Genomic DNA, 14,735 nt, shown 5'->3' with positions numbered 1-14,735 from the left:
TGTGGCGGTAGGTCGGTGTGTGATGGGTGTGAGTGGGTGTGTGATGTGTGTTTTGTGGATGTCCGTACGTGTGATGGGTGTGGGTGGGTGTCAGTTGGGTAGGTGGGTGTGTGATGAGTGTGGGTGGGTGTGTGATATGTGTTTTGTGGGGGTAGGTGGGTGTGTGATGAGTGTGGGAGGGTGTGTGATGTGTGTTTTGTGGATGTAGGTGGGTTTCTGATGTGTGTTTTGTGGGGGTAGGTGGGTGTGAGATGAGTGTGGGTGGGTGTGTGATGTCAGTTTTGTGGATGTAGGTGGATGAGTGATGAGTGTGGGTGGGTGTCTTTTGTGGGGGCAGGTGGGTGTGTGATGAGTGTGAGTGGGTGTGCGATGTGCGTTTTGTGGGGTAGGTGGGTGTGTGATGAGTGTGCGTGGGTGTGTGATGTGCGTTTTGTGGGGTAGGTGGGTTTATGATGGGTGTGTGATGTGTGTTTTGTGGGGGTAGGTGGGTGTGTGATGTGTGGGGGTACGTTTTGTGGGGGTAGGTGGGTGTATGATGGGTGTGGGTGGGTGTGTGATGTGTGTTTTGTGGGGTAGGTGGGTGTGTGATGAGTGTGAGTGGGTGTGTGATGTGCGTTTTGTGGGGTAGGTGGGTGTATGATGGGTGTGGGTGGGTGTGTGATGTGTGTTTTGTGGGGGTAGGTGGGTGTGTGATGTGTGGGGGTAAGTTTTGTGGGGGTAGGTGGGTGTATGATGGGTGTGGGTGGGTGTGTGATGTGTGTTTTGTGGGGTGGGTGGGTGTGTGATGTGTGTTTTGTGGGGTAGGTGGGTGTGTGATGTGTTTTTTGGGGGTAGGTGGGTGTGTGAAGGGTAATGGGTGGATGTGTGATATGTGTATTGTGGGTGTAGATGGCTGTGAGTTTGGGTGGGTGTGTCATGTGTGCTTTGTGGGTGTGTACGTGTGATGGGTGTGGGTGTGTGTGTGATGTGTGTTTTCTGGGGTAGGTGGGTGTGTGATGTGTGTTTTGTGGGGGTAGATGGGTGTGTGATGTATGTTCTGTGGGGTAGGTGAGTGTGTGTTGACTGTGGGTGGGTGTGCAATGTGCATTTTGTGTGGGTTGGTGGGTATGTCATGAGTGTGGGTGTGTGTGATTTGTGTTTAGTGGGGGTAGGTGAGTATGCGATGGGTGTTAGTGGGTGTGTGATGTGTGATTTGTGGGGGTACTTGGTTGTGTGATGAGTGTGGGTGGGTTTGTGATTTGTGGGGGTAGATGCCTGTGTGTTGAGTTTGGGTCAGTGTGTGATGTGTGTTTTGTGGGTGTGGGTGCGTGTGATGGCTGTGTGATGTGTGTTTTGTGGGGGTAGGTGGGTGTGTGATGGGTGTGGGTGGGTGTCTTTTGGGGGGAAGGTGGGTGTGTGATGAGTGTGAGTGGGTGTGTGATGTGTGTTTTGTGGGGCAGGTGAGTGTGCGATGGGTGTGAGTGGGTGTGTGATGTGTGTTTTGTGGGGGTAGGTGGGTGTGTGATGGTGTGGGGATATGTGTGATGTCTGTTTTGTGGGAGAGGGTGAGTGTGTGATGGGCGTGGGTGGGTGTGTTTTGTGGGGGTAGGTGGGTGTGTGATGTGTATGGATAGGTGTAAGATGAGTGTGGGTGGGTGTGTGATTTGTGTTTTGTGGGGGTAGGTGGGTGTGAGTTTGGGTGGGTGTGTGATGTGTGTTTTGTGGGGGTAGGTGGGTGTGTGATGAGTGTGGGTGGGTGTGTGATGTGTTTTGTGGGGTAGGTGGGTGTGTGATGTGTGTTTTGTGGAGGTAGGTGGGTGTGTGATGGGCATGGGTGGGTGTGTTTTGTGGGGTAGATGGGTGTGTGATGTGTATGGATGGGTGTAAGATGAGTGTGGGTGGGTTTGTGATGTATGTTTTGTGGGGGTAGGTGGGTCTGTGAAGGGTAATGGGTGGATGTGTGATATGTGTACTGTGGGTGTAGATGGCTGTGATTTTGGGTGGGTGTGTCATGTGTGCTTTGTGGGTGTGGGTGCTTGTGATGGGTGTGGGTATGTGTGTGATGTGTGTTTGGTGGGAGTAGGTGGGTGTGTGATGTGTGTTTTGTGGGGGTAGATGGGTGCGTGATGGGTGAGGCTGCGTGAGTGATGTGAGTTTTGTGGATGTCGGTGCATCTGATGGGTGTGGGTGGGTGTGTGATGTGTGTTTTGAGGATGTCAGTGCGTGTGATGAGTGTGGGTGGATGTGTGATATGTGTTTTGTGGGGGTAGGTGGGTGTGTGATGTGTATGGATGGGTGTAAGATGAGTGGGTGGGTGTGTGATGTATGTTTTGTGGGTGTAGGTGGGTGTGTGAAGGGTAATGGGTGGATCTGTGATATGTGTATTGCGGGTGTAGATGGCTGTCAGTTTGGGTGGGTGTGTCATATGTGCTTTGTGGGTGTGGGTGCGTGTGATGGGTATGGGTATGTGTGTGTAGTGTGTTTGGTGGGAGTAGGTGGGTGTGTGGTGTGTTTTGTGGGCGAAGATGGGTGTGTGATGGGTGTGGGTGGGTGTGTGATGTGTGTTTTGTGCAGTAGATGGGAGTGTGATGGTGTGGGAGGGTAGGTGAGGTGTGTTTTGTGGGGGTAGGTGGGTGTGTGATGGGTGTGGGTGGGTGTGTGATGTGTGTTTGGTGGGAGAGGGTGGGAGTGTGATGTGTGTTTTGTGGCGGTAGGTCGGTGTGTGATGGGTGTGAGTGGGTGTGTGATGTGTGTTTTGTGGATGTCCGTACGTGTGATGGGTGTGGGTGGGTGTCAGTTGGGTAGGTGGGTGTGTGATGAGTGTGGGTGGGTGTGTGATATGTGTTTTGTGGGGGTAGGTGGGTGTGTGATGAGTGTGGGAGGGTGTGTGATGTGTGTTTTGTGGATGTAGGTGGGTTTCTGATGTGTGTTTTGTGGGGGTAGGTGGGTGTGAGATGAGTGTGGGTGGGTGTGTGATGTCAGTTTTGTGGATGTAGGTGGATGAGTGATGAGTGTGGGTGGGTGTCTTTTGTGGGGGCAGGTGGGTGTGTGATGAGTGTGAGTGGGTGTGCGATGTGCGTTTTGTGTGGTAGATGGGAGTGTGATGGTGTGGGTGGGTGTGTGAGGTGTGTTTTGTGGGGGTAGGTGGGTGTGTGATGAGTGTGGGTTGATGTGTGATGCGTGTTTTGTGGATGTAGGTGGATGTGTGATGAGTGTGCGTGGGTGTTCTTTGTGGAGATAGGTAGGTGTCCGATGGGTGTGCGTTGGTGTGTGATATGAGTTTTGTGGGGGTAGGTGGGTGTGTGGTGTGTGTGGGGGTAGGTGGGTGTGTGATGGGTGTGGGGATGTGTGTGATGTATGTTTTGTGGGAGAGGGTGGGTGTGTGATGGGCGTGAGTGGGTGTGTGATGTGTGATTTCTGGGGGTAGTTGGTTGTGTGATGAGTGTGGGTGGGTTTGTGATTTGTGTTTTGTGGGGGTAGATGCCTGTGTGTTGAGTTTAGGTCAGTGTGTGATGTGTGTTTTGTGGGTGTTGGTGCGTGTGATGGCTGTGTGATGTGTGTTTTGTGGGGGTAGGTGGGTGTGTGATGGGTGTGGGTGGGTGTGTGATGTGTGTTTTGTGGGGTAGGTGGGTGTGTGATGAGTGTGGGTGGGTGTGACATGTGTGTTTTGTGAGGTAGATGGGTGTGTGATGTGTGTTTTGTGGGGTAGATGGGTGTGTGATGTGCGTTTTGTGGGGTAGGTGGGTGTATGATGGGTTTTGGTGGGTGTGTGATGTGTGTTTTGTGGGTGTAGGTGGGTGTGTGAAGGGTGTGTGATGTGTGTTTTGTGGGGTAGGTGGGTGTGTGATGAGTGTGGGTGTGTGTCTGATGTGTGTTTTGTGGGGTGGGTGGGTGTGTGATGTGTGTTTTGTGGGGTAGGTGGGTGTGTGATGTGTGTTTTGTGGGGTAGGTGGGTGTGTGATGTGTGGGGGTACGTTTTGTGGGGGTAGGTGGGTGTGTGAAGGGTAATGGGTGGATGTGTGATATATGTATTGTGGGTGTAGATGGCTGTGAGTTGGGTGGGTTTGTCATGTGTGCTTTGTGGGTGTGTACGTGTGATGGGTGTGGGTATGTGTGTGATGTGTGTTTTCTGGGGTAGGTGGGTGTGTGATGAGTGTGGGTGGGTGTGTGATGTGTGCTTTGTGGGGTAGGTGGGTGTGTGATGTGTGTTTTGTTGGGACGGTGGGTGTGTGATGAGTGTGGGTGGGTGATGAGTGTGGGTGGGTGATGAGTGTGGGTGGGTGATGAGTGTGGGTGGGTGATGAGTGTGGGTGGGTGATGAGTGTGGGTGGGTGATGAGTGTGGGTGGGTGATGAGTGTGGGTGGGTGATGAGTGTGGGTGGGTGATGAGTGTGGGTGGGTGATGAGTGTGGGTGGGTGATGAGTGTGGGTGGGTGATGAGTGTGGGTGGGTGATGAGTGTGGGTGGGTGATGAGTGTGGGTGGGTGATGAGTGTGGGTGGGTGATGAGTGTGGGTGGGTGATGAGTGTGGGTGGGTGATGAGTGTGGGTGGGTGATGAGTGTGGGTGGGTGATGAGTGTGGGTGGGTGATGAGTGTGGGTGGGTGATGAGTGTGGGTGGGTGATGAGTGTGGGTGGGTGATGAGTGTGGGTGGGTGTGTGATGTATGTTTTGTGGGTGTAGGTGGGTGTGTGAAGGGTAATGGGTGGATCTGTGATATGTGTATTGCGGGTGTAGATGGCTGTCAGTTTGGGTGGGTGTGTCATATGTGCTTTGTGGGTGTGGGTGTGTGTGATGGGTATGGGTATGTGTGTGTAGTGTGTTTGGTGGGAGTAGGTGGGTGTGTGGTGTGTTTTGTGGGGGAAGATGGGTGTGTGATGGGTGTGGGTGGGTGTGTGATGTGTGTTTTGTGCAGTAGATGGGAGAGTGATGGTGTGGGAGGGTAGGTGAGGTGTGTTTTGTGGGGGTAGGTGGGTGTGTGATGGGTGTGGGTGGGTGTGTGATGTGTGTTGGGTGGGAGTGTGATGTGTGTTTTGTGGCGGTAGGTCGGTGTGTGATGGGTGTGGGTGGGTGTGTGATGTGTGTTTTGTGGATGTCCGTACGTGTGATGGGTGTGGGTGGGTGTCAGTTGGGTAGGTGGGTGTGTGATGAGTGTGGGTGGGTGTGTGATATGTGTTTTGTGGGGGTAGGTGGGTGTGTGATGAGTGTGGGAGGGTGTGTGATGTGTGTTTTGTGGATGTAGGTGGGTTTCTGATGTGTGTTTTGTGGGGGTAGGTGGGTGTGAGATGAGTGTGGGTGGGTGTGTGATGTCAGTTTTGTGGATGTAGGTGGATGAGTGATGAGTGTGGGTGGGTGTCTTTTGTGGGGGCAGGTGGGTGTGTGATGAGTGTGAGTGGGTGTGCAATGTGCGTTTTGTGTGGTAGATGGGAGTGTGATGGTGTGGGTGGGTGTGTGAGGTGTGTTTTGTGGGGGTAGGTGGGTGTGTGATGAGTGTGGGTTGATGTGTGATGCGTGTTTTGTGGATGTAGGTGGATGTGTGATGAGTGTGCGTGGGTGTTCTTTGTGGAGATAGGTAGGTGTCCGATGGGTGTGCGTTGGTGTGTGATATGAGTTTTGTGGGGTAGGTGGGTGTGTGGTGTGTGTGGGGGTAGGTGGGTGTGTGATGGGTGTGGGGATGTGTGTGATGTATGTTTTGTGGGAGAGGGTGGGTGTGTGATGGTCGTGAGTGGGTGTGTGATGTGTGATTTCTGGGGGTAGTTGGTTGTGTGATGAGTGTGGGTGGGTTTGTGATTTGTGTTTTGTGGGGGTAGATGCCTGTGTGTTGAGTTTGGGTCAGTGTGTGATGTGTGTTTTGTGGGTGTTGGTGCGTGTGATGGCTGTGTGATGTGTGTTTTGTGGGGGTAGGTGGGTGTGTGATGGGTGTGGGTGGGTGTGTGATGTGTGTTTTGTGGGGTAGGTGGGTGTGTGATGAGTGTGGGTGGGTGTGAGATGTGTGTTTTGTGAGGTAGATGGGTGTGTGATGTGTGTTTTGAGGGGTAGATGGGTGTGTGATGTGCGTTTTGTGGGGTAGGTGGGTGTATGATGGGTTTTGGTGGGTGTGTGATGTGTGTTTTGTGGGTGTAGGTGTGTGTGTGAAGGGTGTGTGATGTGTGTTTTGTGGAGTAGGTGGGTGTGTGATGAGTGTGGGTGTGTGTCTGATGTGTGTTTTGTGGGGTGGGTGGGTGTGTGATGTGTGTTTTGTGGGGTAGGTGGGTGTGTGATGTGTGTTTTGTGGGGTAGGTGGGTGTGTGATGTGTGGGGGTACGTTTTGTGGGGGTAGGTGGGTGTGTGAAGGGTAATGGGTGGATGTGTGATATATGTATTGTGGGTGTAGATGGCTGTGAGTTGGGTGGGTTTGTCATGTGTGCTTTGTGGGTGTGTACGTGTGATGGGTGTGGGTATGTGTGTGATGTGTGTTTTCTGGGGTAGGTGGGTGTGTGATGAGTGTGGGTGGGTGTGTGATGTGTGCTTTGTGGGGTAGGTGGGTGTGTGATGTGTGTTTTGTGGGGTAGGTGGGTGTGTGATGTGTGTTTTGTGGGGGTAGGTGGGTGTGTGATGGTGTGGGTGGGTGTGTGATATGTGTTTTGTGGGGTAGGTTGGTGTGTGATGAGTGTGGGTGGGTGTGCGATGTGTTTTGTGGGGTAGGTGGGTGTGTGATGTGTGTTTTGTGGGGGTAGGTGGGTGTTTGATGGGCTTGGGTGGGTGTTTTTTGTGGGGGTAGATGGGTGTGTGATGTGTATGGATGGGTGTAAGATGAGTGTGGGTGGGTTTGTGATGTATGTTTTGTGGGGGTAGGTGGGTGTGTGATGGGTGTGCGTGGGTGTGTGATGTGTGTTTTGTGGGTGTAGTTGGGTGTGTGATGGGTGTGGGTAGGTGTGTGATAAGTGTTTTGTGGGGTAGGTGGTTGTGAGATGTGTGGGGAGGTGTGTGATATGTTTTTTTGTGCATGTAGGTGGATGAGTGATGAGTGTGGGTGGGTGTCTTTGGGGGGCAGGTGGGTGTGTGATGAGTGTGAGTGGGTGTGTGATGTGCGTTTTGTGGGGTAGGTGGGTGTATGATGGGTGTGGGTGGGTGTGATGTGTGTTTTGTGGGTGCAGGTGGGTGTGTGATGGGTGTGGGTGGGTGTGTGATGTGTGTTTTGTGGGGTAGGTAGGTGTGTGATGAGTGTGGGTGTGTGTCTGATGTGTGTTTTGTGGGGTAGGTGGGTGTGATGTGTGTTTTGTGGGGGTAGGTGGGTGTGTGATGTGTGTGGGTAGGTGGGTGTGTGATGTGTGGGGGTAGGTGGGTGTGTGATGTGTGGGGGTACGTTTTGTAGGGGTAGGTGGGTGTGTGATGAGTGTGAGTGGGTGTGTGATGTGCATTTTGTGAGGTAGGTGGGTGTATGATGGGTGTGGGTGTGTGTCTGATGTGTGTTTTGTGGGGTGGGTGGGTGTGTGATGTGTTTTGTGGGGTAGGTGGGTGTGTGATGTGTGTTTTGTGGGGGTAGGTGGGTGTTTGATGTGTGGGGGTACGTTTTGTGGGGGTAGGTGGGTGTGTGAAGGGTAATGTGTGGATGTGTGATATATGTATTGTGGGTGTAGATGGCTGTGAGTTTGGGTGGGTGTGTCATGTGTGCTTAGTGGGTGTGTACGTGTGATGGGTGTGGGGATGTGTATGATGTGTGTTTTCTGGGGTAGGTGGGTGTGTGATGAGTGTGGGTGGGTGTGTGATGTGTGTTTTCTGGGGTAGGTGGGTGTGTGATATGTGTTTTGTGGGGTAGGTGGGTGTGTGATGTGTGTTTTGTGGGGTAGGTGGGTGTGTGATGTGTGTTTTGTGGGGGTAGTTGGGTGTGTGATGAGTGTGGGTGGGTGTGTGATATGTTTTTTGTGCATGTAGGTGGATGAGTGATGAGTGTGGGTTGGTGTCTTTTGGGGGGCAGGTGGGTGTGTTATGGTGTGGGTGGGTGTGTGATGTGTGTTTTGTGGGTGTAGGTGGGTGTGTGATGGGTGTGGGTGGGTGTGTGATGTGTGTTTTGTGGGGTAGGTGGGTGTGTGATGGGTGTGGGTTTTGAGGGCGTAGGTGTGTCTGATGGGTGTTTGATGTGTGTTTTGTGCGTGTAGGTGGGTGTGCGATTAATGTTTTGTGGGGGTAGGTGGGTGTGTGATGGGTATGGGTGGGTGTGTGATGTTTGTTTTGCGGGGGTAGGCTGGTGTCTGTTGACTGTGGTTGGATGTGTGATGAGTTTTGTGGGAGTAGGTGGGTGTGTGTTGAATGTGGGTGGTTGTGTGATGAGTGTGCGTGGGTGTGTGATGAGTGTTTTGTGGGGGTATGTGGGTGTATGATGTGTGTGGGGGAAGGTGGGTGTGTGATGTCAGTGAGGTGATTGATTATACATTCTTCACTAGAACTTCTGGGAATTCCCCTTCCACCCCACAACCCATCCACTCTGGTTTCCTCACACACCCCAAATACAAGAGCTGTTGTCGTGAGCCACTCCCCTTCCCCCAGAATTATGGATGAAGTGGGGTGGGGGGGGGGGGTCAGAAGGTGGTTTTGAACTTGGCTCAGGCTATTGCGCCCCCTCACCTCCATCGACACCATCTACGCCTCATCACAACCTCTCCCCTCCATCGACCCCGTCTTGACCTCATCACCCCCCCAACCCTCCATCGACCTCATCTGTACCTCATCAAACCCCCTCCCCTTCATCAACTCCGTCTTCACCTCACCACACCCCCTTCCATCCATCAACACCTCATCACACCCCCTTTCCTCCAATGACTCAATCTACACCTCATCACTCCCCGTCCATGGCATCAAACCTGTCAAGACCTCATCACCCCCCTACCCTACATCGACCCCGTCAACACCTCATCACCTCCTCCACTCCATCGTACCCGTCTATGCCTCATCACACCCCCTCCATCAACTCCTACACCTCATCACACCACCTCCCATCATTCAACCCCATCTGCACCTCATCACCCACTATCAACACCTCATCACAGCCCCTCCATCGACACTGTCTGTACCCCATCACACACCCTCCCCTCCTTCGACACCATCTGCACCTCATCGCACCCCCTTCCCTCCATCTACACCTCATCCCACCCCCTTCCCTCCATTGACCACATCTACACCTCATCACACCCCCTCCCCTCCATCGACAATATCTACACCTCATCACACCCATCCCTCCATCGACCCCGTCTGCGCCTCATCACACCATCTACCCTCCATCGACTCCAACAACACCTCATCACACCCCTCCCTCTGTCGAACTCACCTACATCTCATCACATCCCCTCCATCGACGCCGTCTACACCTTATCACCCCTATCAACCCCGTCTAAACCTCATCACACTCCGCTCCCCTTCATCAACCCCATCTACAATACATCATACCCTCACCCCTCCATCGATTCCGTCTACACCTCATCACACCCCTTTCCCTCCATCGACCTCTTCGACATCTCATCACCGCCCTCCCCTCCATCAACCTCATCTACGCCACATAACACCCTCTCCCCTCCATCGATTCCGACTACACCTCATGACAACCTCTCCCCTCCATCAACCCCGTCTACACATCACACCCCCTCCCCTCAATCAACCACATCTGCACCTCATCACACTCCCTCCCCTCCATCAACTCTGTCTGGAACTCATCACACCCCCTCCCCTCCATCGAAAATATCTACACCTCATCACACCTCCTCCCCTCCATCAAGCCCGACAACTCATCACCGCCTCCATCGACCCCGTCTATGACACATCACACCCCCCTCCCCTCAATCAACCACGTCTGCACCTCATCACACCACCTCCCCCCATTGACTCCATCTAAACCTCATCACACCCCTCCACTCCATCGACCTCTTCGACATCTCATCACCCCCCCTCCCCTCCATCAACCCCATCTACGCCACATAATACCCTCTCCCCTCCATCGATTCTGACTACACCTCATGACAACCTCTCCTCTCCATCAACCCCGTCTACACATCACACCCCCTCCCCTCAATCAACCCTGTCTACATGCCATCACACACCCTCCCCTTCATCAACTCCATCTTCACCTCATCACACCCCCTCCCCTCCATCGACCTCTTCGACATCCCATCACCCCCCTCCCCTCCATCAACCCCATCTACGCCACATAACACCCTCTCCCCTCCATCGATTCCAACTACACCTCATGACAACCTCCCCCCTCCATCAACCCCATCTACACCTCATCACACCCCCTCCCCTCCATCAAGCCCGACAACTCATCACCCCCTCCATCGACCCCGTCTATGCCTCATCACACCCCCTCCCTCCATCAACCTCTTCGACATCTCATCACCCCCCTCCCCTCCATCGACCCCATCTACGCCACATAACACCCTCTCCCCTCCATCGATTCCGACTACACCTCATGACAACCTCTCCCCTCCATCAACCCCATCTACACATCACACCCCCTACCCTCAATCAACCACGTCTGCACCTCATCACACCCCCTCCCCTCCATTGACTCCATCTAAACCTCATCACACCCCCTCCCCTCCATCGACCTCGACATCTCATCACCCCCCCTCCCCTCCATCAACCCCATCTACGCCACATAACACCCTCTCCCCTCCATCGATTCCGACAACACCTCATGACTCCATCTAAACCTCATCACACCACCTCACCACCATCAACCCTGTTTACATCCCATCACACCCACTCCCCTTCATCAACTCCATCTTCACCTAATCACACTCCCTCCCCTCCATCGACCCTGTCTACACCCCATCACACCCCTCCCCTTCAATAACTCCGTCTTCACCTCACCACACCCCCTTCCATCCATCAACACCTCATCACACCCCCTTTCCTCCAATGACTCAATCTACACCTCATCACTCCCCGTCCACGGCATCAACCCTGTCAAGACCTCATCACCCCCCTACCCTACATCGACCCCGTCAACACCTCATCACCTCCTCCCCTCCATCGAACCGGTCTATGCCTCATCACACCCCCTCCACTCCATCAACTCCTATGCCTCATCACACCCCCTCCACTCCATCAACTCCTACACCTCATCACACCACCTCCCATCATTCAACCCCATCTGCACCTCATCACCCACCATCAACACCTCATCACACCCCCTCCATCGACCCTGTCTGTACCCCATCACACACCCTCCCCTCCTTCGACTCCGTCTACACCTCATCACACCCCCTTCCCTCCATCTACACCTCATCACACCCCTCCCCTCCATCGACAATATCTACACCTCATCACACCCATCCCTCCATCGACCCCGTCTGCGCCTCATCACACCATCTACCCTCCATCAACCCCATCTAAACCTCATCACACTCCCCTCCCCTTCATCAACCCCATCTACAATACATCATACCCTCACCCCTCCATCGACTCCGACTACACCTCATCACACCCCCTCCCATCATTCAACCCCATCAACACCTCATCACACCCCCCTCCCCTCCATCGACCCTGTCTGTACCCATCACACCCCTTCCCCTCCATTGACTCCATCTATACCTCATGAACCCCCCTCCCCACCATCAGCCCTGTCTGCACCCCGTCACACCCCCTCCCCTTCATCAACTCCATCTACACCTCATCACACCCCTCCCTCCATCGACCCCATCTGCACCTCATCACATCCACTCCATCGACTCTTTCTACACCTCATCACGCCCATCAACCCCATCTAAACCTCATCACACCCCCCTCCCCTTCATCTACACCTCATCACTCCCCCTTTCTTCCATTAACTACATCTACACCTCATCACACTCCCTCCCCTCCATTGTCCCCGTCTACACACCATCACACCCCCTCCCGTCTATTGACTCCATCTATACCTCATCACTCCCCCTCCACGACATCAACCCTGTCTAGAACTCATCACACCCTATCCCCTCCATCGATTCCGTCTACACCTCATCACAACCTCTCCCCTCAATCAACCCCGCCTACACCTCATCACTCCCCCCATCAACCCCATCTACACCTCATCACTCCCCCTTTCTTCCATTAACTACATCTACACCTCATCACACTCCCTCCCCTCCATTGTCCCCGTCTACACACCATCACACCCCCTCCCGTCTATTGACTCCATCTATACCTCATCACTCCCCCTCCACGACATCAACCCTGTCTAGAACTCATCACACCCCCTCCCCTCCATCGATTCCGTCTACACCTCATCACAACCTCTCCCCTCAATCAACCCCGCCTACACCTCATCACTCCCCCCATCAACCCCATCTACACCTCATCACACCCCCTCTCCTCCATTAACTCCATACCTCATCACACCCCCTCCCCACCATCACCCCTGTCTACACCCCATCACACCCCCTCTCCTCCATCGACCCCATCTACACCTCATCACACCCCATTCCCTCCAATGACTCCATCTACACCTCATCACCCCCTCCATCGACCCCGTCTGCACCTCATCACAACACCTCCTCTCGACTCCAACTACCCCTCAACACACCCTTCCCTCCATCAACCCCATCTCCACCTCATCACATCCACTCCATCGACTCTGTCTACACCTCATCACCCCCATCAACCCATCTAAACCTCATCACACCCCCTCCCCTTCATCAACCCCATCTACGCCACATCACACCCTCTCCCCTCCATCGACTCAGTCTGCACCTCATCACACCCTCTCCCCACCATGACCCCATCTGCACCTCATCACCCCACTCCCTCCATTTACCCCATCTAGACCTTATCACATCCCCTCCCCTCCATCGACCCCATCGTCGCCACATCACACCCCCTCCCCTCCATCAATTCCGTCAACACCTCATCACAACCTCTCCCCTCCATCGACCCCTTCTAGACTTCATCACCCCTATCCTCCATCGACCCCATCTACACCTCATAACACCCCCTTTCCGCCAATGACTCCATCTGCCCCTCATCACACCCATCCCTCCATCGACCCCATCTCCACATCAACCCCATCTACACATCACACCCCCTTCCCTCCATTGATTCCATCTACACCTCATCACACCCCCTCCCCACCATCAACCCCATCTACACCTCATCACACCCCTCCTCTCCATCGACTCCAACTACACCTCATCACATCAACCCCCTCCATCGACCCCATCTGCACCTCATCACACCCCTCCTCTCCATCGACTCCAACTACACCTCACCACACCCCCTTCCATTGACCCCATCTACACCTCATCACAGCCCCTTTCCTCCATTGACCCCATCTACCCCTCATCACCCCCCCATCAACCCCGTCTACATCTCATCACACCCCCTTCCTCCATCTACCCTATCTACACCTCATCACATCCCCTCCCCTCAATCAATCCTGTTTACACCTCATCACACCCCCTCCCCACCATCGACCCCGTCTACACCTCATCACCCCCTCCCTCCATCGACCTCATCAACACTTCATCACATCCCCTTCCCTCAATCAACCCCGTCTACACGCATCACACCCCCTCCCCTCCATCAACCCCATCCACACCTCATCACACCCCCTCCCCACCATCAACCCCATCTACACTTCATTACCCCACTCCCTCCATCAACCCCATCCACACCTCATCACACCCCCTCCCCACCATCAACCCCATCTACACTTCATTACCCCACTCCCTCCATCAACCCCATCTACACCTCATCACATCCCCTCCCCTCAATCAATCCAGTCTACACCTCATCATACCCCCTCCCCTCCATCGACTCCATCCACACCTCATCACACCCCATCCCCTCCAGTGACTCAGTCTATGCCTCATTACACTCTCTTCCCTCCACTTACTCCGTTCTGTTGGAGTACCTGCTTTGCTTAAGTATGGGTTGTGTTTCCTGGATAGCACACGAAACAAAGTTTTTCACAACAGCTCTGTACAGTTGACAATAATTCAATTCACAGTTGGACCACAGAAGATGTGGTCCTGAAGATAGTGGAGTGAGTGGGACACGAGACCCTAAGGAGTGTTAAGGGAGACGGGTTCCCGGGTAGTATAACGTGGTTGGGAGATGGGGCCCTGGCGAATGTAAAGGGGGCAGGATTATTGGAATTTATTTTTAATAGATTCCAGCACTGACTCAACATCAGGGAAACTGACCTGTGGGGGGTTCCTGCTGAAGAAACACCAGAACCATTGATGCTAGGAGGTTGAGTGAACAATGAGATGTTGGAGGGACTCTGCCAGTCAGGATGCATCTGTGGAGGGAAATAATCAGTCATTGTTTCGGGTCGGGACCCTTTATCAAGCCTGTCCCAACCTAAAACACCAACTGACCATTTCTCCCCACAGGCCCTGCCTGACCCACGGAGTGCCTCCAGCTTCTCAATGTTTGCTTAACATCCCATCTCCTCAGCTCCTTCTTCCAGAGGGGTGACATTTACAATTATTATAATTAAACAAGCCCTTCGATCCATTGTCCATGCAGACAGACACTGATTGCATGTTATTACCTTCAAATCCCTCTTCAACTCCCCCCAGATTCTGTGCGTGGGTGAGTTAGGGTTGGGGGAGGGAAACAGTGCACAGTAGCAGACATCAACCCACCGCCTTTCGGTCATGAGAAGAAATTGGAGCAACTGTGCAGGGGGGTGCAGGGGTTGGTGGAACCCAAGCAGCCCCAGGAAGGACATGCAAACTCCATGCAGACTGCGCCGGAGGTGAGGCTTGAAGCTGGGAGATGTCAGCTCAACCACTGCACCAA

The 14,735-nt window shown here is 53.6% G+C and overlaps 2 protein-coding genes across 2 annotated transcripts in view; one reads left to right on the top strand and one right to left on the bottom strand.

The window, feature by feature from the left end:
- LOC138747189 (transcription factor NF-E2 45 kDa subunit-like) overlaps window positions 1-14,735 on the top strand; it is a 90,739-nt gene that overhangs the window by 28,097 nt on the left and 47,907 nt on the right. The window lies entirely within an intron of this gene.
- LOC138746638 (coatomer subunit zeta-1-like) overlaps window positions 1-14,735 on the bottom strand; it is a 63,476-nt gene that overhangs the window by 26,229 nt on the left and 22,512 nt on the right. Inside the window, exon 6 of the mRNA XM_069904927.1 lies at window positions 14,132-14,173. Within this exon, the coding sequence (XP_069761028.1) occupies window positions 14,132-14,173 (42 nt within the window). The remainder of the gene's footprint in view (window positions 1-14,131; window positions 14,174-14,735) is intronic.

The sequence above is a fragment of the Narcine bancroftii genome, chromosome 12 (assembly GCF_036971445.1).
Source record: "Narcine bancroftii isolate sNarBan1 chromosome 12, sNarBan1.hap1, whole genome shotgun sequence".
Taxonomy (NCBI): Eukaryota; Metazoa; Chordata; class Chondrichthyes; order Torpediniformes; family Narcinidae; genus Narcine; species Narcine bancroftii.
Note: the sequence above shows the minus strand (reverse complement) of the source record. Positions and strands in the feature narration are given on the sequence as shown.